This window comes from Leguminivora glycinivorella, chromosome 16, assembly GCF_023078275.1.
Source record: "Leguminivora glycinivorella isolate SPB_JAAS2020 chromosome 16, LegGlyc_1.1, whole genome shotgun sequence".
Taxonomy (NCBI): Eukaryota; Metazoa; Arthropoda; class Insecta; order Lepidoptera; family Tortricidae; genus Leguminivora; species Leguminivora glycinivorella.
Window position 1 is genome coordinate 7,104,115 of NC_062986.1, and position 24,441 is coordinate 7,128,555.

The window sequence follows — 24,441 nt, forward strand, 5'->3', positions numbered from 1 at the left end:
CCCCCCCTACATGTAAAGTGGGGGCTGATATTTTTTTTTCATTCCAACCCCAACATGTGATATATTGTTGGATAGGTATTTAAAAATGAATAAGGGTTTACTAAAATCGTTTTTTGATAATATTAATATTTTCGGAAATAATCGCTCCTAAAGGAAAAAAAAGTGCGTCCCCCCCCCCTCTAACTTTTGAAGCATATATTTAAAAAATATGAAAAAAATCACAAAAGTAGAACTTTATAAAGACTTTCTAGGAAAATTGTTTTGAACTTGATAGGTTCAGTAGTTTTTGAGAAAAATACGAAAAACTACGGAACCCTACACTGAGCGTGGCCCGACACGCTCTTGGCCGGTTTTTTTTGTATTATTTACAGATTTTTTTATTTATTAAATTCAATTTTATAAATATTGTTTTCATATTTCCCTTCAAATTAAAAATATATATAGGTTTTATCAAAATAAGAAAAGTCATGTAGAGTAGGTTTCAAATAGACTTATATTGACCGGGATATAGACCGTGATTACCTTTTTGATTTTTGTCGAGCTCCCGATATTTCGACGCAGTTGCATGCATCATGATCACGGAAAACTGACGAAGGCGGGTGGATGTTAAAGTTGTATAGACAGCGCGCGATCTACCCTCCTTCGCGCGCGTCGGCTGCGTTCACTTTCAGCGTTACCACTGGTCGCGTTCACACTCGATGGTCTGTCCAAACACACTACACTCACAGTGTCACTACGTTTGTTCAATTCTGACTTCACCGGTTTTTTACACAAACAAATCACTGGATTCCATACATTAGATAGTTTGAAGCCATCCTCACGATTGAAATTTTTATATTTGTGAATCTCAATGGCTTCTCTTACCAATCTCGGTATGTAGTGGCGTTCCGTCGAAATTACCTTAGGACTATGCAACTCGATCCAATGATTTGCACCCGACTCAATGAGATGTTGAGCAATAGCAGACTTGCGAGTATCGTTCTTTTTGACTGCAGCAATGTGTTCTTTAATTCTGCAGGCAATAGTGCGCTTGGTCTGCCCTATGTAAGAACTGCCACAACTGCACTCAACTTTGTACACCCCAGGTTTGTCCAGAGGAAAATTGTCCTTAATTGTCTTGTACAGGAGTTGAACCATGTTCAGAGAGTCCTGAGGAGAAATGGTTACCGAGTTAACGTTAATAAACGGGATGCAAAACCCAAGCACCTCACTCATCGCGTAGAGAGACAACCAGCGTTTATGCCGTACGTAAAGGGAGTGACAGATAAGATCTCTAAAATACTAAACAATTACTCTGTAAAAACTATCTTCACCCCACACAGGAAAATTGCACAGTTCTTGCGGTCACCTAAGGACAATTTTCCTCTGGACAAACCTGGGGTGTACAAAGTTGAGTGCAGTTGTGGCAGTTCTTACATAGGGCAGACCAAGCGCACTATTGCCTGCAGAATTAAAGAACACATTGCTGCAGTCAAAAAGAACGATACTCGCAAGTCTGCTATTGCTCAACATCTCATTGAGTCGGGTGCAATTCATTGGATCGAGTTGCATAGTCCTAAGGTAATTTCGACGGAACGCCACTACATACCGAGATTGGTAAGAGAAGCCATTGAGATTCACAAATATAAAAATTTCAATCGTGAGGATGGCTTCAAACTATCTAATGTATGGAATCCAGTGATTTGTTTGTGTAAAAAACCGGTGAAGTCAGAATTGAACAAACGTAGTGACACTGTGAGTGTAGTGTGTTTGGACAGACCATCGAGTGTGAACGCGACCAGTGGTAACGCTGAAAGTGAACGCAGCCGACGCGCGCGAAGGAGGGTAGATCGCGCGCTGTCTATACAACTTTAACATCCACCCGCCTTCGTCAGTTTTCCGTGATCATGATGCATGCAACTGCGTCGAAATATCGGGAGCTCGACAAAAATCAAAAAGGTAATCACGGTCTATATCCCGGTCAATATAAGTCTAATGAAAATAACCGTGAATCATTCAAAACTCTTAGGTTTCAAATACCTTCACAGCCGCGTAAAATGCATATTATTTTTCTATCAATGACGCATTCTCTGTAATGCCTAATTACATACACATATTATTATCCATTCTACACATACTTGTATCATTATTGCTACAAGTATAATAGTTTTGCCGGGAGGGCTTATTTCTGTAATAACCATGAATCAACTATGTAAGTCATAGCGGTTATGCAATATTTGTTTCTGTCTTCCGGCCGGGAAATTTCAAATTTCAGGCCGCTGCGCTAAACGAAGTTACCGCCACCCGCTCCGTCGAACAGAAAAATAGTACACAGGCCTTTGCCAGTAAATAAGAAAATTAAGAAACCCTCCGATCACATGTAATTAAATTTCAGTTTTACATTCATATTCATATCAAACTTTATCCAAGATGGTAGGTATTTGATTAAAAAATAAATTATTTCCCGAACATGAAAAAAAGCATCAAAAGGTTGTTATAAAACCGGCCAAGAGCGTGTCGGGCCACGCTCAGTGTAGGGTTCCGTAGTTTCCCGTATTTTTTTCAAAAACTGTTCAACATATCAAATTCAAAATAATTTTCCTATAAAGTCTTCATAAAGTTCTACTTTTGTGATTTTTTAAATATTTTTTAAAGTTATGATTCAAAAGTTAGAGGGGGGGGGGGGCGCATTTTTTTACTTTTGGACCGATTATTTCCAAAAATATTAACAATATCAAAGAATTACTTTCGTAAACCCATATTAACTTTTTAATACCTATCCTACAATATATAACACGTTAGGGTTGAAATGGAAAAAAATCCTTCTTTACTTTACGTGTATGGGGGGTTAGGTACCCTAATAAAACATTTTTTCCACTTTTTATTTTTGCACTTTGTCGGCGTGATTATTACATATATTATTGGCACCAATTTCAGCTTTCTAGTGATAACGGTCACTGAGATTATCCGCGGACGGACGGACGGACAGACATGTTCCTAGTCGACTACGGAAACCTAAAAATGTAAACAGAAGTCAGTTATAGATAAAATTTCTATTTTATAAATCGTACAGTAAAGTAAAATAATGGACACGTAACTCGACAGTCTCTGCCGTGACGTCGTTATATTGTATTTCATATAAATCCAATACTGAAAAATCGTTTTGACAATTTGAAAAAAGAAGTGATTTCAAAAGTAGTCAAGTACCCAACTCTTGTTGAGATATTGGCTTGACAACAACATTGTAGTTATACCAAAAGTGGACAATATACAAACACAGCTTATAGTCTAGCGTGATATTTACTTGTGTGTGATAACACAGAAGACCTTTGTTTCTATTTGACCTTTTCTGTCCATCTGCCATTATTGTCTCGAATAATCAGGTTTCCTATCATATGGATTACATGTACTCTTTGTAGGTACATAGTGTTTGAGTTACCTATCAGTGGCGTGGCGGCGATACAACTCGATTCCCTACGGGTTCCTTAAAATTCTCCTGTATCTGTAGAAGTCCATACAAAAGAGATCCCGAAAACCCCTATGACTTTACCAATGAAAATTTTCACGCCACGGTACTGTTACCTATTTGGAGGATTTGATACATTTCACGTGAAGTCATTGAAACCACTCAGCAGAAATTCTTGTAACAATTTCGACACAGTTTGAGTAGTGAGAACCGTGATAAATAAAAAAATACCAAATGCAAGTCATGTATACAACAAAATAAATAGATATGAAATTAAAGAAGCTAACATTTTAAATATTTACGATACAAAACTAAAAGTTTCCTTATTATCCTAGGTAAACATGATAAGTAGGTACTTGTACCTACTACTTATCACAAATGTTTACCTAGGATAAAACGGAAAAAAACTATATTCTTAGTATCTGTTATAAATGATATCTACTCGGAAAATAAACTAGCTATAAATCCCTGTGCTTAACAAATGTTTGAAAAGCTTCAATAGAAAGACGAAAGTTAATTAAAGTAAAAATAATAATATAAAACAACAAAAAATCTCGAAACTTTTCCGTAAAACAAGCTTGATTGTATTGATGTACACAATACAATCAAGAGTGTACACTCGCATGACACCGATAGGTATCTTTGTATGGAATTTATCCTGAAGTAGATTTTTTATTGCTCTTTAGTTTACAAAATTGTAGTGTTTATTATACTTTTTATTTATTTTTTTGTTGGTTAGGAATTTTATAACCTTCATTTTTCCCTTGAGTTTCGTAGACATCGACTGTTGGATATGTGTTGGCGATGGGCTAGCAACCTGTCAGTGCCATACACAATTCCGTTTTCTTTTCGCCTGCTTGAGCAGTTTCATGTGCTTGGCCAAATATTTTTTTCAAAGTTGTCCACCCCACTTTTTTTGTAACATAGGTAGGTATTTTTAATTTAATTTAGTTTTACATTATAATTTAATTTTTGTTAATTGTTGTATTTTAATATGGACTCAAGGTCTGAAATAAATGATTTTTTTTTAAGCGATTCACTCAGAATTGCGAGGTCTTTCGATCTTGATAAGAGAAAAAAAATGCTCAAGATTTCCATACATTTTTCAAACATTCCATTCCGTCTAAGAACAAATTAAATTACTTTCATAGAAAATATTTTAACTTGTTATTCCAGCTCGGAGCACTGGAGGCTTTGGTCACTTTTTCTTTGTATATGACATTTATTTAATGTTTAGAACATAATAGTAGTGTTACTACTTAAAATAACAAGTTAAAATATTTTCTATGAAAGTAATTTAATTTGTTCTTAGGGTGTTAATGGCAGCGCCATCTCTCTTCGCTAGCTTGTAATCACCTGAGTTGATTCGGCTAGGAGGTCGAACCATACTGTTCTACCTCAGGGATGGCCAGAGGGCGCCACGAGCCTTCGGAAATGTCATATACTTAGAAATTTCAACCCTTGCTTTCGTGGACCGATAGCCGAGTGGTTCTGGCATTCGCCCGGTAAGCGGAGTACGCTGGTTCGATTCCAGCTCGGAGCACTGGAGGCTTTGGTCACTTTTTCTTTGTATATGACATTTATTTAATGTTTATTCCGTTCCGTTACCGGCATGCAAAATGTATGAAAATGTGGTAGGTAACGGAATGGGAAAAACCTTGGGACACTTTTTTTCTTCTATTATGATTGAAAGAGCTCGCGATTCTGAGTGGAAACCACATAAAACTTTCCAAATAAAACAAAAAGTGGGGTGGACAACTTTAAAAAAAAATGGTCCAAATACAAAACAATTTGTCCAAAATAATAGAAAAAGTGTGATAGTAAGGTCGCTACCTAGTACGTGTTCTATCGTAGAACGAGCAGTTTCCTAATTTCTCACACGTGCCGAACTCTCGCGATAAAAAGAAATGCTTTATCTATTTCACTGGCAGCTGGATTACAGTAGCTTGTCCTTGAATTGTATATGTGTTATAAAAGAGGCAATGGAAAGATTTGGACGTTTTTGTTAGGCATAGCTCAGTTGGCTAAGACTGGTCTGAGGGCCTAACCAACGTCACAGACGCCGCTAATGCTTAGTAAGCATATCGTAGCTAACTTTCCCTATCGCTCTTGTGTAGTGGATTATTTTTTAATTTATAAATGGGCTTACTCTTGGCCACAGACTAGACAAAGGCAAAGACGTGGCCTACGATGGAGTGAGCTCGCCCTGAAGATGCCTGTTCACCCTAGATTTGAAGGTTGCCGGGTTATTTGAGCTCGGAAATAAATCTGTGGGTCTAGTGAAAAAGGGTATAACTCAAATTGACTCGGTGAAAAAGGGCACAAGTCCCACCTCGGACTTCACCCTCTTTTTCACTAGACTCACAGAAATATAACCTTGACAGTGTTCAGATGTATTTGCTATAAAATAATGAGTAGAAAAATTCGGACGGTTTTGGTAGGCTTCCGTAGCTTGGTTGGCTCTGACGGACTGAAAATTCCAACATAGCGAAGGTTCGATTAACTAAAATATAGGTATATTCCTATACATTATGTCCTTATTTTCTTAAATATAACAAGACTGTGTGTGTTTTAAGAAGTCTGCTTTTTCGTTTGACGTTTCTTAAATTTCGGCTCAATTCGTTGGTGAACGCTTACCACCTGGTACCACTACCGAAAACATTATTTCATAACAGCTCTATAGGCATGTAACATGCAATACCTACAACGTTCCCGATAGTTTTAGCAATTGGAAATGGTCATTGCGAGCAGAACCAACATACAAAACTTTGCACTCATTTGTATTCGCTAAACGGAGGACGCTGGTTCGATTCCAGCTCAGGACACTTTGAGGCCTTGGTCACTTTTTAGGGTTCCGTAGTCAACTAGGAACCCTTATAGTTTCGCCATGTCTGTCTGTCCGTCCGTCCGTCCGCGGATAATCTCAGTAACCTTTAGCACTAGAAAGCTGAAATTTGGTACCAATATGTATTTCAATCACGCCGACAAAGTGCAAAAATAAAAAATGGAAAAAAATGTTTTATTAGGGTACCCCCCCTACATGTAAAGTGTGTGTGGGGGCTGATATTTTTTTTCATTCCAACCCCAACGTGTGATATATTGTTGGATAGGTATTTAAAAATGAATAAGGGTTTACTAAGATGGTTTTTTGATAATATTGACGACCGGTCTGGCTCAGTCGGTAGTGACCCTGCCTGCTGAGCCGCGGTCCTGGGTTCGAATCCCGGTAAGGGCATTTATTTGTGTGATGAGCACAGATATTTGTTCCTGAGTCATGGATGTTTTATATGTATATAAGTATGTATTTATCTATTTAAGTATTGTATATCGTCGCTTAGCACCCATAGTACAAGCTTTGCTTAGTTTGGGGCTAAGTTGATCTGTGTAAGGTGTCCCCAATATTTATATTATATTTATTATATTTATTAGTATTTTCGGAAATAATCGCTCCTAAAGGAAAAAAAAGTGCGTCCCCCCCCCTCTAACTTTTGAACCGTATGTTTACAAAATATGAAAAAAATCACAAAAGTAGAACTTTATAAAGACTTTCTAGGAAAATTGTCTTGAACTTGATAGGTTCAGTAGTTTTTGAGAAAAATACGGAAAACTACGGAACCCTACACTGAGCGTGGCCCGACACGCTCTTGGCCGGTTTTCTTTGTATATAACATTTATTTCATGTTTATGAAGTATAATAGTAGCACAGTATAATAAAGAGTACTACCGTACAGTATGGCCACCCCCTCTCGGTTACCTCACAGTTACCGCCTGTCAAAAACGCGAGCAATCGACCTGTCATATCTCACTCATACAAGCATGGTACGCGTTCAACTACACGAGCTTAGAAATGTGTTAGGATTGTGCCTCTTTCATATAATTATTTGGTCGCTAGTGTCCGAGATGTGATAGTTGTATGTGTGACTACTTAAAATATTTTCTATGAAAATAATTTAATTGGTTCTTAGAATTTGTATTCCCTTTATACAACCTGTTTTTATTGATTTCTGTCAACTTTAAGAGTTTTAACTCCATTAGATCAAATACAATTATTTTCTCAAGAAACTGATGTGAAATCTCTTAGTGCGTTTTCACATTATCGATGTAGAAATGATTTCAAAAATCAAAGATGGCGGCTTAAATACAGCATTGTATTTGAACGAAAAGCCAACACTTAAACCCGTTAACGTTTAGATCATACTGAGTAATTTCTGCTATGGGACCAAAGCTTCCATAGAAAATTAAAAAAAAAATCAGCTTCACACGACCAAAATATAAGAAACAGCCAATTTTTTTTTTGGGAGGTTGGGGTTGGTCCCTTAGTAAAAGTCGCTCAGAATGATCTAAAGTTAACGGGTTTTCGTTCAGATACATGCTGTATATGGGCTATCGGTTCTACATCCGATATCGGATCGGATAATGTGAAAACGCACTTAACTGTTACAGAGTTGTTATGATGATGATGATATGTGTTGTCTTATTATATAATAAAACAGTGTTTTAATGCCTCTTATTATGCTCCAGTCACATAAATAACTATACGCTCTTTGTAGATTCAATAACGTATGTTATATGAAAGTATAGTTTAAGACAAATAAAATAAAACTATGGAAACGGATTAAATCGCGTATAATGAATTTAAAATACATCCCGACGTTTCGAACTCTTTACAGCGTTCGTGGTCAACGGGTGACTGAGGAAAAATTAAAATGTGCAAAAGCTACCCACTTACAAGAAATATTAACGAACCATGACCACAAATAATATAGATTTCTAAGGCAGGTTCACACACTATTAATAAAGCCAGTTATACAATATTCAAAAATTTTTACCATTACTCTGTTAAAAAAATAATTAACCAATTAATCTACACAAAATTGACAAAGAAACAAACTGCAAATGTCCAACACCATACAACACAAATGCCTCACAGCCTTCGTCGTGCTTGTTCCATTATCAGATGTACTACTGGATCCCATGCCGGTGGTAGCCGGTGGTGGTGGTGGTGGTTTTATTTCATGAGTAACTATCGCGGTAACCGAAGACAATATTTTAAGACAAATAGTTAAAATTCGCACTTACGTATTGGTCTGATTTGTTGATATGCCCAAAATGCGTATTGCTTTGCAAATACAGTACTGCTCAAACTTAAATAAGGTGTAGTGGGGTAATTTTGAATCACAGAAATTCTCTGTTAATTTCGACAGGGGAATTTTGATGTGATGGAAATAATGGTGATTTTTAAATGACTTTCTAAATTAGACTACTTTCAAAATCACCCCACTACACCGGTATTCAAAATATAATTGAGCAGTGTCTTTTCAAAAGGGCTTATTTCCACTTTGAACTTTTTTTGGGAAATCGAGAAAAAAATAATTCTACGGTATTGATTTTGAAATTAATATTTAATTTGCAAAATTGTAATTATTGTAAGTTGACGTTAATGCTATGATTACATCAAACGTAACATGTGTACCTAAATAAATATTTAATTACCATATGTTTTTGAGAATTAAGCACTTTTGATGCGAACTTTTGGGAATTAAGCCCTTTTGTTGCGGCCTTGTAGCCTAAATGTTATTATTTTAAAATAGTTTTATTTTATTTTTGGATTTTGTATTAAGTTAGTTGATATCAATGTTATTGTACTACATACATTGGTTTATCCACATAAATAATCATTACACATTTTTCAAAATGTGTTCTAAACTTTGATGTTACTCTTTTTTTTAAAGATCAAGGCGAGACTTTTTGAGCTTTAATCTCAAAATAACACGTAATTTTCTATACTAAAAAAAACTGCATTTATAGTTTAAAAAAAATAAAAAATGGAAATAAGCCCTTTTGAAAAGACACTCCTCAATTGTGTCGCTTAACTTCAAAATTGGGTAAATCCATTCTGCTTTAAAGTTGATTATCTTTCAGATATATTTTTTAAATTTCAACCTTAAAGCAGAATGTATTTACCCAGGTTTGAAGTTAAGCGACACAATTATACTACCAATCTCTATCGCTCGTGAATATTTGAGTGACAGACGTGTAGATAAGGGACAGTGAAAGAACTCGCATGGCTCCCGAACGGATGAACCGATTTAGATTTAGTTTTTTTTATTTGAAAGCTGTGTTAGTCAGGAGTGTTCTTAGCCATGTTTCATGAAAATCGGTACACTAGGTCGCGGTCGGGGGTTTTTGCCAAAAAAGTGGTTACATCTTTTCGACCTTATGCGTCTAAAAATAGAAGCGCTGGTAGCCTAGCGGTAAGTGCGTGTGACTTTCGTTCCGGAGGTCGCGGGTTTGAATCCCGGCTCGCACTGAGGTTTTCGGAACTTATGTGCGAAATGTCATTTGATATTTGCCTGTCGCTTTTCGGTTAAGGAAAACATCGTGAGGAAACCGGACTAATTCCAATAAGGTCTAGTTACCCTTCGGGTTGGAAGGTCAGATGGCAGTGATGATGTGTTTAAAAATAGAGTCGACTAGTAAAATTAAAATTTTGAAAAAAAACCCCCGACATAATGGACCGATTTTCATGAAACATGGCTAAGAACACTCCCGACTAACTCAGCTTTCAAACAAAAAAGACTAAATCTAAATCGGTTCATCCGTTCGGAAGCTACGATGCCACTGATAGACAGACAGACAGACAAACAGACAGACAGACACGTCAAACTTATAACACCCGGTCGTTTTTGCGCCGGGGGTTAAAAAGAGGAAAAACCACTTTCTTGGCTGACCGTACAATCACAACAGCTTATTAAGATCAATATAAAATGAAGTTCATAAATTTCAATTAATATTCTACGTTCCAGCAGAATCACTTCTAAATAAGTTTCTTTTTTTTTTTTTATTATAAATGGGCTTACTCTTGACCACAGACTAGCCAAAGACGTGGCCTTTCTAACTATATTTCACCTTAACGCCGTGTCTTGCGTGGGCGACGGTCGCGCGACCGTCGCCGTCGCGTCTCATACTTCCATATCGATAAGGTTTGATTTCGTATGCGTCGCATTGCCATCGCGCGACCATCGCGCGACCGTCGCCCACGCAAGCCACGGCGTTAGCAGCTAAGTATATCTTGACAAAAATAAATTATTTTTTTCCTTTTCTGTTTTAATTATCTCGCGTTGTCATTGAGATGTCATAACTAAGCTAAAATTATCTAAATAGCCGACAACCTTAAAGATTCCTCCGCGACAATTAGTCAATTTGTTTAGTAATAAATGTATAATAGTAAATGGTTAGGAAATTATGATTATCAAATCCTTACAGTTTTTTCTATAACATACAGTTTATATAAAAAACCGGCCAAGTGCGAGTCGGCGTCGCGTCGCCCAAAGAGGGTTCCGTATCCGTACAAACTTTCAATAGTTAAAAATAAGCATGATTCTAATATAATTTTAAAGACTTGACTAGAAGTATAGTTATAGCGCCATCTCACGGTGAATTCGCTAACTAATTTTAGCGACATGTGTAGTACCAAAGACATAATAATATGTAACCCCGTATAGACAGATAAAGTCTAAGAAAAAAACGTACCTCAAAACCATACAGAAAAAGGTTTGACATTTTAACGCATATCAAGCTATAGTCCTATTATGAATTGAACGGAATAAACGTAAACAAACTGCTGTCACTGTCAAAGTAACACATGCAGCTCAAGTCAGGGGTTCTCAAAGTAAGGGCCTACAGAAAAACAAATAACTTTTAACCACAGTTGTTATTAACGATAACTCTATTACACACTTAAAATCGTGAATCGATCGAACACGATGACTGTTATATTATGTTATGATCCCATGCAAGTCAAAATAAAAATCAGTCCAAAATTGACGAAATTCTGTCATATCAGATACTTACAAAACCAATAATTAAATCTATAACCACCTTATTATGCACCATGTACATATTTGAAGACGGTTTTAGTTAGCCATTAAAATTCACTATCATCCAGTCTTAAAAGTTGGTGAAAAATAATGTTTAGTCCCGCTACTTGGCCAGGTACATTTCCACTGTGATACCAGTGCAATAAACAAACTATCCGACAAAAACGGGTTTTTAATTTCAATAAAATATATACCAAAACGTTTTGCGTTGAAATTTATTTTCGTGTAAACAACTCGAATGGTCCAATTTTTTTATAGCACTCGCCACACCTTTGTTTACAATAATTCCGGCTAATTCAAAATAGGAATACTTATGTATAAGAATATAGGCCAAATTGTCAAAACTGAGGTTCAAAAGTTTTAAGCATGTGTCGATAGATGGCAGTCTGTGCACTGTGATTACACCAGGATTACACATTTTACTTTGACAGCTCGTAACTCTCTATAATACTTCATCCTCTTTGATACTACCAAAGAGGATCAAGTATTAGTAGTGTCTATACTTTGACAGCTCGTAACTCTCTATAATACTTGATCCTCTTTGATACTACCAAAGAAGATCAAGTATTATAGAGAGTTACGAGCTGTCAAAGTAAAATGTGTAATCCTGGTGTAATCACAGTGCACAGACTGCCTTTGACAGTGACTTCAGGGATAATTCTTTATGATGTAAACCGGTTTCGACAGTTTTAACTTTATTTGAAATATTTTTTTTTTAAGTACCCAAACTTTTGTATTAATTTGAAGTACGATATACATCCACAAGAGTGATTTAATTGAAAGTTAATATGTATATGAAAAGTTTTTTTTTTATTAAAAAAAGTTTCCATATTACAGACACAATTTTATTTTTCCAATAATATTTAGCATAAAACCAATTTTCCATAAAATTTTCATAATTTTTCGTGGGTACAATTCGGAGATAAGGGGGGTACTTAACGGTATTTTTTTCACATTATCCTTCATAATTATTTTTTTATCCACTACAAAAAAATATAGTTTTGATATGTTCACTTGGAGCTCTTTCTAACAGTACCCCACTTGACCTAGTAACTTGACATTTACATTTTGCCCCCCTTTCATTTTGGCCATTGTCTATAATTTATATTAATTAATTAACCCTTAATTTGGCAGAGACTCTGGTGACATAAATTTTCCGATTTTAATTAATATATTGAATAACAGGTGTTTTTAAAGCGTCCGAAAAATATTTAAAAAAATCTAGATTTATTAGTTTTGGAAAAAAAATATGTACGCCACAGCGGACTCTGCCAAATATTGGGATAAATTAATATGTCCGCTGAGGCGGACACTGCCAAACATACGGTCATTTAAAATAAACAAGTATTTCTTAACATATATTTATTTTAAAAATTAACAAATATAATAATTTTGTATGAAAATCAAACTGACACATATTTATAGTCAAATATCATTATTTTAACTTTTTTCCGACTTTTTGGCCAGGTTGCACACTGTGCACTGTGCAATGCACAGGCCGTGATCACGACAGACTGATGTGACAGTGATGTCCCAGCAAAATGTCGTCGAAGATGTAAACAACACAAAACTACCCGAAATTAATTATATCAATGTTCGGGGCAGACAAAGAAATTATAAATTTTGATCTACCCGGTTTTCTTTAATGTTTATTGCCCCTCGCGCGACATGTAACATTCACAATATCCGCGCACTACGTATACCTAAAAGTGCCAAAATTTTAACTGCTTGGTCCAGCACCACACGCTGTTGGATTAAATAAAAAATCTAAGCATAAAAGCAGGCCACCAAAACAAGAAAATCAAAATAATAAACAAAACAATATAATAATTTGTTACAACACGTGTCACCGCAACATTGGTATAGTCCGCCACGGCGGACAAATCGTATTTAGTATATATTTGGCACTGTCCGGTGCGGCGGACAACTTGCTTAGATGATGATTATGAGTATTAGAAATTGAGAAATAAATTGAAAACATAACCACTTGCAACTAGTATGTAATATATTTTATTATTTATACAACAGAAATACCCTGTTCTTACAAAAACCAAAAGAAAATCGCATAAATATTTTGCTAAAAACAGTTGACTTCTGATGCGGTGCCATCTTGACGAGTAACTGTCAAACGAGTGTTGACAGTGGTCAAATAGTATTTTTATACAAAGCATGTATCATAAAAGAGTCTCTTTCCATATGTTAAATTAAATAAAATTCTACCTAAAAAGCGACATATTTTTTTTTATCACCTGTCCGTCCCACCGGACTTTGCCAAATTTAAGGGTTAAAGAAACAAAAGGTACCTTCAATTTGTAGAGGTTAACAATGTTCATAACTATTCCTCATATCGATAGCATAGGTAAGTATTAAGTAGTTAAAATGTCTAAAATACACTACTATACAGCCTACCTACCAATCATCGGCTGAGGATCTATGGCTAACTTTGACTATTAAGGGCCGGCATAACTCATCAATTAAGCTGCACCTGTGTGTTTTATATTTATGTAAGCAAAATAACGGTAATACATTCTCACAGCAGTTATCGAATTTCCTTGATAGCCTGAGTGAAGCTGTGTTGCGTGGATGTGATGATAAATACTTAATAATAGGAGACTTTAACATGAGCAATATAATATGGACACGTCAGCATTCTATTTTGGTGCCCTCGAACTATAAAACTAATGATGAGTGCTGTTTGATTGATGAATTAAACACCTTAAACTTAAGTCAGTATAATGATATTCTAAACCAATACGGAAAGAGACCTTGTCCTGTCAAATGATGTAGTACATGTTAGTGAGTGTTTGGACCCTTTAGTACCGATTGACCCGTACCATAAAGCAATATTAGTCTAGATTCAGTTCGCACAAATAAGCAGTTTAAAACCCGCTTCTCGTATTAAATATTTTTACAATAAAGGCGATTATCCCTCCATCAACAATGAACTGACCTTGATTAACTGGGAAGAAGAATTCTCGCGACGCTCTTTAGATGAGTCGGTTAACTTCTTTTATTCCATATTTAAAAAACTGCGACTTAAATATATTCCTAGTAAAATAATTCATGACGATAGTTTTCCTAAGTGGTATTCGCCCGCACTAAAAAAAAGCGATCAAAGAGAAAGCTAAATATTTTAAAAAATTTCGTATATATGGCAATATATCAGATCAAATCTCTTTTAATTTTCAACGGGACAGGGTCAAAAAACTTGAACAGTCATGCTTTACTTCCTATGTTCGCAAGCTCGAAAGCAACATCGTTAAAAACCCCAAGTAGTTCTGGTCCTACATTAAGTCACGTTCTAGCTCACATGGTATACCAAATTGTTTAAAGTACGAAGATAGATTAGTTAACACAGCCCAAGATATATGTGAAGCTTTCTCTAACTATTTCTATACAACATTTTCAGCACCTAGTACCGACCAAGTGGTCACATCCGTGGTTAGTCCATATTCACACATATGTAATGTAGAGGTTAATTCGGATGCTATTGTTAAGTTACTATTAAAATTGGATCCGTCCAAATCGGCTGGACCTGATGACATGCCAGCTCAATTTTTGATTAACTGTGCGGATGCTATTGTAAAACCCGTATCTCTCCTGTTTAAGCGCTCGTTCACTGATTGCCACGTCCCCTCGATTTGGAAATCAGCCTATATTACACCCGTTCACAAGAAGGGTTCAAAAACTGAAGTAACTAATTATAGGCCAATTTCTAAACTTTGTATACTTGCTAAAGTACTTTAAAAAGCTAGTTTATTCACAAGTATATGAGGCAATTAAGAATTATTTTAGTCCTTTTCAACATGGTTTTTTGAGATGTAAGTCTACCGTTTCGAATTTGATACTCCTTAATGATTATGTAACTACGGCCATGTCTGAGGGTAGTCAAGTCGATGTAGTGTACACCGACTACAGCAAAGCATTTGATAGGATTGATCATAAATTACTAATTTTTTAATTAAATAATATGGGTATTCATGGGGATCTATTGCGATGGTTCACATCTTATATTGATAATAGGTCGCAAGCTGTTGTCACTAACAACTATATGTCAGGCTGGGTAAGTGTTCCCAGTGGCGTTCCTCAAGGATCGTTGTTGGGCCCTTTGCTTTTTAATATATTTGTTAATGACATCAGTGACTGCTTCCAGTCTGCCAAGTTGCTATGCTTTGCTGACGATATGAAGATTTTTACCAAAGTTAGCTCAGTACATGATTCTACCCTTTTACAAAATGATCTTACACGACTTGTCGCATATTGTCAAATTAATAAACTAGAATCAAATGTTTCCAAATGCTTTGCTTTAACTTTCACTAGACAACGCAATATAATCCCGACTACATATAAGCTTAATAACCATGAGCTTGAAACTCTATCATGTATGAGGGACTTGGGAGTCATCCATGATTCTAAGCTTCTATTTGATAGTCACATAGACAATATAGTAACTAGTGCTACTAAGACATTAGGGTTTATTATGCGTAGTTGCCAACATTTTACTCAAATTAAAACTATGAAAGTCCTTTATTGTACATATGTCAGAAGCAAACTGGAATATGCGTCTTAAATTTGGAACCCTTCTTATAATATATACATTAACAGAATAGAACGTATACAGAAAAAGTTTGTTAAATATCTCTGCTTTAAACTAAACACCGCTTATAATTCATCAAATTATGAAAATATTTGCAAAAAACATCACCTTATTCCATTATATAAACGTCGTCATATTGCTGATATTTCCTATTTACTTAGCATTTCAAATGGCAACATTGATTGTCCCGAAATTGCTCGCTAAGCTTTCCTTCAATACACCATCTAGATCGAAAAGATACTTCCCTCCCTTATCAATCCCACTTACTTCACGTAACTATAGGAAAAATAGCTTTCTATTACGAGCTGGTAAAAGCTTAAATGAATTATCGAGGAAGCGTGATATTGACGTTTTTAATAGCAACATAACTACCATAAGACGGATCTTGACAGACGAGTTACTTAAGTGAGCAAGCCATGAGCGACAACATATTATATAGATTGTTAATGTAGAATACTATATCGGTATAACTTGTTGATGTACTTATATATTAGTTTAGTTCTAAGTTTTGCTTTTCCAAGACATGTAATAATCATTACGTGTTAGTGAGATACACGTACATAGTTAGTAATTTAGTACTAGCCACCATTTGTTTGATAACCTGTTACTACTGGTGGGAACCTATAATTGGCTGTTTGTTACTAGGGTTATATTATCTATCCTGAATTGTAAGCTGTTGGTTCTCCAAATAATAAATTATAAAATAATAATAAAATAATAAAATATACACTATTTTGAGAAATGTTTGCTTTACATCGCCGAACTATATATAGACGATAAGGCCAAAATGGTTGCATTGGCTTACATAACCAGTAAAATAATACATTTTTACAACTTCCAAGGTCGCGACTTACTTAGCTTTATATGTCCAAATAAGAAATCAATTACGTAGATAATTAATTATAAGTACTCAGTTTATACCTAAATAAACATTCGACAAAAAATACAAATAATAGTGTTTTCCCCTCACTAGCTCGGAAACACGTGTTTTGTCCTTTAATACCAGCGGGTAAAAACGCATTTTATCCACTAGTGGGTAAAGTAATTTGACCTTGATTAAAGTCAAATTAATTGCTTTAAAATTGATAAAAATAGGTGAATCAAGTAATAAAGATGATTTACCACCTGTGGAACTACTGGAAGCAGTGACAAACGCATTTTTTTGCGTTGTAGTTTCCTCGCTATAGTGAGGGGAAAAGTTTTGTGTTACACTCTGGTGCAAATGTATTTTACTTCTCGTGTGTTAAAAAACTCGCAAGTTCAGGATTCTATTCTCGAACCACTCGCTTCGCTCGTGGTTCAACTATAGAATCCTTTCACTTGCTCGTTTTTCAATTCCACACTCGGCGTTAAAATACAACTTTGCCCCCTTGTATAACAAATAACTATTAAAGAGACTAACTAAAATAACGTAAATGTTACGAACTTAGTACCCAATCAAATTGCTTTTTGTGTATTTTATACGAAAACATTTCCATCTCAACTGTGCGTTTCTCCAGAACCTTAGTGCCCTGCACAGCTAAACTGTGAATTTAACTATCGCCTGCGGTATTTCCGGACCGATAAGAACTTCAAACCTTCAAGAAGAATAGATCGTACCGTACACCCATCTAATTTTAATTTTGAAAAAACCTCCGACATAGTGGGCCGATTTACATGAAACATAGCTAAGAACACTCCCGACTAACTCAACTTTCAAACAAACAAAAACAAAAATCTAAATCGGTTCATCCGTTCGGGAGCTACGATGCCACAGACAGACACACACGCAGACGGACAGACACGTCAAACTTATAACACCCCGTTGTTTTTGCGTCGTAGGTAAAAAAATTACACATAATTCCAAAAATACTGGCAATTTTTCTTTGAGCGAGGAAGATGCCAACTCTTTTTTCTCCCGTTGGCAACAACCCGCTGTTTGGACAAATATTATTATGTACTGTATATACATTTTTACATTACTATACAAATTTTGAACGTCCAGTTTTAACACCATAGAATCGCGATAGCACAGACAAGAAAAGCTGTAACGGGTGTCGATCCCATAAATATATCTTAGACAGATCCCCAAAACAGATCCCGTTTACAACAGCAGCCGTCCAATATTTAATAGTTATTTGTTATACAAGGGGGCAAAGTTGTATTTTAACGCCGAGTGTGGAATTGAAAAACGAGCAAGTGAAAGGGTTCTATAGTTGAACCACGAGCGAAGCGAGTGGTTCGAGAATAGAATCCTGAACTTGCGAGTTTTTTAACACACGAGAAGTAAAATACATTTGCACCCGAGTGTAACACAAAACTTTTCCCCTCACTATAGCGAGGAAACTACAACGCAAAAAATGCGTTTATCACTGCTTCTAGTAGTTCCACAGGTGGTAAATCATCTTTGTTACTAGATTCACCTACTTTTATCAATTTTAAAGCAGTTAATTTGACTTTATTCAAGGACAAATTACTTTACCCACTAGTGGATAAAATGCGTTTTTACCCGCTGGTATTAAAGGACAAAACACGTGTTTCCGAGCTAGTGAGGGGAAAATAAATAAATATTATAGGATACTTTTACACAGACTGCCTGCGTCCCACGGTACATAGAAAACATCCATGACGCAGGAACAAATCTGTGCTCATCACACAAATAAATGCACTTACCGAGATTCGAACCCAGGACTGCGGCTTAGCAGGCACTACGTGCTACCTTCCTCCAAAACTTTTTTGCACCTATCTCCAAAACTTTCAGCGGTGAATATCATAAAAGTGAAAAAAGCGGAAGAAGTATGTGAGGTCAAAATCGGAGCTAGTAGAAATTCGTGGTCCCTGCTGACCCCTCTGGGAAATTACAAATCATTTATTCAGCAAATAGGCCACAGGGGCACTTTTACACGTCAATGAAATTTTTACACGTCAACAGAATGTACCTCTGTGTAAAAATCTTCTACTCCTGACATTTTTTCTGTAACCTTTATTCTTCTATTTGTTACAGGTGAAGCTCAAATGACCTACTGGTTCACCCGCTATAAGTTCAAGTTCACGGAGGTGGACTACAGCCTGTTCCTCACATATTCCGTCCTTGTTGGGAGCGTGGGTAAGTGATATTGTCATCTCTTTTCTCATACTAGTAAGTACCTATTATTATGAATGAGTAGGTATTTTGTTTTTTTTCTGTCGTTTAATATTTTATATAATTGCGGTGGTCAAAACTGGTCCACTTAAATCTGCAGATCCTTGCATAGATAAAAAAGGTTTAGAGAATAATGCAAACATGTTAACTATTTTGCGATTACCTAGATAGTTTTGAGATGTTTAATATTCAGGGACCTTTAACCCTTAATTTGGCAAAGTCCGGTGGGACGGACAGGTGATAAAAAAAAATATTTCGCTTTTTAGGTAGAATTTTATTTAATTTAACATATGGAAAGAGACTCTTTTATGATACATGCTTTGTATAAAAATACTATTTGACCACTGTCAACACTCGTTTGACAGTTACTCGTCAAGATGGCACCGCATCAGAAGTCAACTGTTTTTAGCAAAATATTTATGCGTTTTTCTTTTGGTTTTTGTAAGAACAGGGTATTTCTGTTGTATAAATAATAAAATATATTACATAATAGTTGCAAGTGGTTATGTTTTCAATTTATTTCTCAATTTCTAATACTCATAATCATCATCTAAACAAGTTGTCCGCCGCACCGGACAGTGCCAAATATATACTAAATACGATTTGTCCGCCGTGGCGGACTATGCCAATGTTGCGGTGACACGTGTTGTAACAAATTATTATATTTTTTTGTTTATTATTTTGATTTTCTTGTTTTGGTGGCCTGCTTTTATGTTTAGATTTTTTATTTAATCCAACAGCGTGTAGTGCTGGACCAAGCAGTTAAAATTTTGGCACTTTTAGGTATACGTAGTGCGCGGATATTGTGAATGTTACATATCGCGCGAGGGGCAATAAACATTAAAGAAAACCGGGTAGATCAAAATTTATAATTTCTTTGTCTGCTCCGAACATTGATATAATTAATTTCGGGTAGTTTTGTGTTGTTTACATCTTCGACGACATTTTGCTGGGACATCACTGTCACATCAGTCTGTCGTGATCACGGCCTGTGCAACCTGGCCAAAAAGTCGGAAAAAAGTTAAAATAATGATATTTGACTATAAATATGTGTCAGTTTGATTTTCATACAAAATTATTATATTTGTTAATTTTTAAAATAAATATATGTTAAGAAATACTTGTTTATTTTAAATGACCGTATGTTTGGCAGTGTCCGCCTCAGCGGACATATTAATTTATCCCAATATTTGGCAGAGTCCGCTGTGGCGGACATATTTTTTTTCCAAAACTAGTAAATCTAGATTTTTTTAAATATTTTTCGGACGCTTTAAAAACACCTGTTATTCAATATATTAAGTAAAATCGGAAAATTTATGTCACCAGAGTCTCTGCCAAATTAAGGGTTAACAAACGAGAATAAACATGTCTAAATTTGCACCAGTCAAAGCAGAAACTTTAAATACAAAGCAGGCAGTGAGCAGGCACCTAAAACTTATTGGCGGTGTCAAAACACTATTTAGTCAAGTCATCAAAATAATCTCTCAATTTGCGAAAATAAAAACAATCGATGGAAAATCGAACCTAAACGAACGAATAATCGAATAATCCTTTATTTTCACTGCACTTACGTCGTTTTACAACCCGTTGAAGCGTCGTGAACGTACACTATTACGTTATATGACATTGACCGATAGTTTGTTTCGGAAACTCGATACGGTCAGTAACTTCAGTTCCTTTTAGAGTTCCGTAGCCGAAGTTAAATAGTTTCACCAACATGTTTTTTTTAATATGTTAATCAAAGCGTAAACTTTATGGAAAATGTGTTTAATTTTTGGTTCTAGCAAGGATGATTTATATGGGATTAACAATCTTCATACTAAGAATTCCAATATAGATCTTCCGTATATTGGCGAGACAGGGTCAGGGCTGTCCACATATTTAGGTATATAGACTGGTCTAACTATATAATGTAAGGGTATATTCGAGCTAGTACACACACAGGTATCGGGAGTGTCGTGCAGCTGTAGGTATATAATTATAAACGTAAAAATTTTTGACTGTTTCCCAATTCCACACAGTCCAATTTTAACAGAAAATTTTTGTTACTCGTCGTGGAAGAGTAAGCAATAAAAATGCAAATAGGAGGCAGATTTTTTTTTTTTTCGTGTTTAGCTGTCGTTTTACTGGTAAAATCTAAACGCATGACCATTTTCGTACTTCTATTGGGTATGCCTATAGATCTATATGTAAGTACCTGGGCATTTTCGCGAGAACAATTACCAAAAAAAAATTTCTAAGGCAGGTAAATTTTGTTTTTCCTACTCAGAATCACTAGCCCTTTCGATCTAGGACAAAAAAATGGTCCCAAAATTTTCTATTATTTCACATAGGTACTTTCCACTTTTTAACCGCCGTACAAAGTGTTTGAAAAATGGTAACGAAGTGGAAAAATTAAATTTGGGACGATTTTTTTTACCTAGTAGGATCGAAAGGGCTCGTGATTCTGAGTAAGAAAAACATTAAATTTACCTACATATTTAGGAAAAAAAGGGGTTTGAATCTTTTTTTGCGAAAATTCCCACCTATAGGTATTATTTCGTTACCTTTTATGTAAATAAGTGTTCAGGCATAATTATGATTACAACCAATTGCTGACTTTGAGACGAATCAGTTTCCTGAACAATATCAAATGAACTACATTTATCGTGATTCTGATTTACACAATTTTACGGTGATTCCGCTCCGTTACATCGTAATTACTGAATTTCTTGCTTAAGTTAAAACCAAGGCCAATTTCTAAATTATTTGTGACTGTTGTGAGAGCGAACGTGCGATCAACGTGGGACCCGGGGAATACGGGCTTCCGAAATTTATGGACAAATAAATATTTAAATCGTTACTTGTAATCTGCTCTATAGTAATTACAGCAGTTGCAGTAGCAGATCAGGGGGGTTACCATGAAGTGCTAAAGCCATTCACTTTAGGTTGAGAGAAAGGGACGAAGCTACAGCAGTTCCATAGCTCCGTCCCTCTCTCTCAACCTAAACTGAACGGCTTTAGCACTTCATGGTAGCCCCTCTGATCTTTCTTGATGTCATGGTGTTCTGACAAAGGTTATATTATATAACAGCCCGGTGTGGGAGCACCATTAATCACTAATCGGACGCTAGACTCCCATAAACTGTGACACCGCGAGAAAGATGTCAACTCAAAAACACTTATAGTAAATAATCAAATACAACATCCGTTAGTATGTTTGCATTACGATAAAATTCTCATTGCTGAAATATTTTCCCTCCGCAGTTCCTCTGATAAAGAACAATAAAATCAGAAGGTTTACTTTATTCATGGAAAGTTAAACAATGCGTATATTATTATACTTCGTTTCAGGACGATTAGATTTGGTGACAGCGTGTGAAGCGCGACCTCAATATAGACGTTCGCGGAATTCCGTGTTTGGTTTTTGTATAAAGTATAGCAAATATAGTGTTGACAAACATACTACTTACTGACGCATCTTTGATAATCATAGCATTGTTGGTAAAGCTCGAAATGAGAGGTTTAATATGAAGTATACACAATAAACCCTTGAAATAGGTAGGTATGTTAATACCGATTTCAGTTAAATTGGCAATATTATGATTTTCATGCGTTCCTCATAGAGTAGAAACGTGTCGAAATACCTATCATTGACAATAATCTACCTTCTTTGGGCCCAATACTTTTCTACTTCTCCCGTTCTATTTATAAATAGGTGGGGTAAACTCGCCTAATTCGGTGACACGCCTAATTCGGTGAAACAACCAAAAATCGTCTTTCGGAATAGTGCTTCAAAGCTTGTATCACCGAATTAGGCGTGTCACCGAATGAGGTGAGTTTACCCTAATCCATACTAATATTATAAATGGGAAAGTGTGTGTGTCTGTTTGTTTGTCCGTCCTTCACGGCAAAACGGAGCGACGAATTGTAGTGATTTTTTAAGTGGAAATAGTTGAAGGGATGGAGAGTGACATAGGCTACTTTTTGTCTCTTTCTAACGCGAGCGAGGCCGCGGTCAAAAGCTAGTATGAAAATAAAATTGGAATGAGTTAAGTATATTTGATTTGATTGAGTAATTCATAACATTATGTTATTCAGTCACATTCCATGATTTTACAAAATTTGCCAAGTAACGAATACAATTGAGAACTTAACAATTTATTTCTCTGACCTCCACTTATGAAACTTTATTGACCCACTTAACTTTCAAGTAAACATGCAGTTGCTTTAAACCATTCAATGACGACAACAAACACTTATCCATCTACCATAAGCACTACTGGGGCATTCCACGACAATGTCGCTTACGACATGCTTTTGCCTTGTATGGCGGTTATTTCAATCAAATCCGTAAAGCTCGAGAAACTACTGCCAATTGGTTAACCAAGTCATGAAAGGTTGACACAACTTCGCTTTCTTAGCGTCTTTAGAAGTATTAGAAGAATTGTATGTCGTAAGCGACATTCTCGTGGAATGCCCCTACTATATTCTGTCAAACAAGTTTGTCAGTAAATAAGAACTAAGAAAACTATAGGTAACCTTTTCTCTATCACCCTAAAGAAAAGGATGCATATAGTTTTCTTTGTTCTTATTTACTGACAGACTTGGTTGACAGAGTATATACCTATACTATGTTTATGTTTGATTGTTTCAAAATCATTCACAGTAGTAAGTATCGTAGTGTGCGTTTGTCAATATGTCTTGCTCTTGACCTTGAAGATCCGATTTCTCACTTCACAGCTGACACGAATGTTTGAACGATTTTCCCTTGGTTACCAATTCTTCAATCGTTTCATTCATTCGTTCTTTAACTAATGCTGAAATACGAGCGTTTGAAATTAGGAATCTATTGTTACTTACTACCTACTCGTTTTAAATTTTATTTAAAGATTATAATGAAATATACGAAATTGAGTGATCAAAGTTCAAACCTAGGTGTCACTTCAACACTTTTTAGGATTCCGTACTTTAAATAGGAAAAATGAAACCCTTTTAGGACTTTGTTTTTTGTCCGTCTGTCTATCTGTCAAGACTTTTTATGTCGGGAACGCGAGGAGCTATCGAGCAAAAATTCTGACCATAGTCATTCCTGGCAAGTAGTCCCAGGATTTGGGGTAAGGACTAGTTTTAGGAATGCAACTGCCATTTGACTTTCCAACCCAAATGCACAGTAACCCTTACTAAATCCGAATTAATCCGGCTTCTTCGCGATGTTTTTCTTCACTGAAAAGCGGCTAGCACTTCATAAGTAAAAATTTCCGGAAAAGATTGGTATGAGCCGGTTTGAACACAACCCGGATTGAAAATCGCATGCTCTTATCGCTAAGCCATCAGCGCTAATATACAATAAAAATTAAAAACATGTGAAAAAGGATATAAACAATGTATTATTGGTGAATAAAATAGGCATTTTTAA

At 35.8% G+C, this 24,441-nt stretch overlaps 1 protein-coding gene across 1 annotated transcript in view; it reads left to right on the plus strand.

Moving 5' to 3' along the window:
* Positions 1-24,441, plus strand: part of LOC125234852 (proton-coupled folate transporter-like) — a 52,597-nt gene that overhangs the window by 14,908 nt on the left and 13,248 nt on the right. Inside the window, exon 2 of the mRNA XM_048141270.1 lies at positions 18,906-19,007. Coding sequence (XP_047997227.1) covers positions 18,906-19,007 — 102 coding nt within the window. The remainder of the gene's footprint in view (positions 1-18,905; positions 19,008-24,441) is intronic.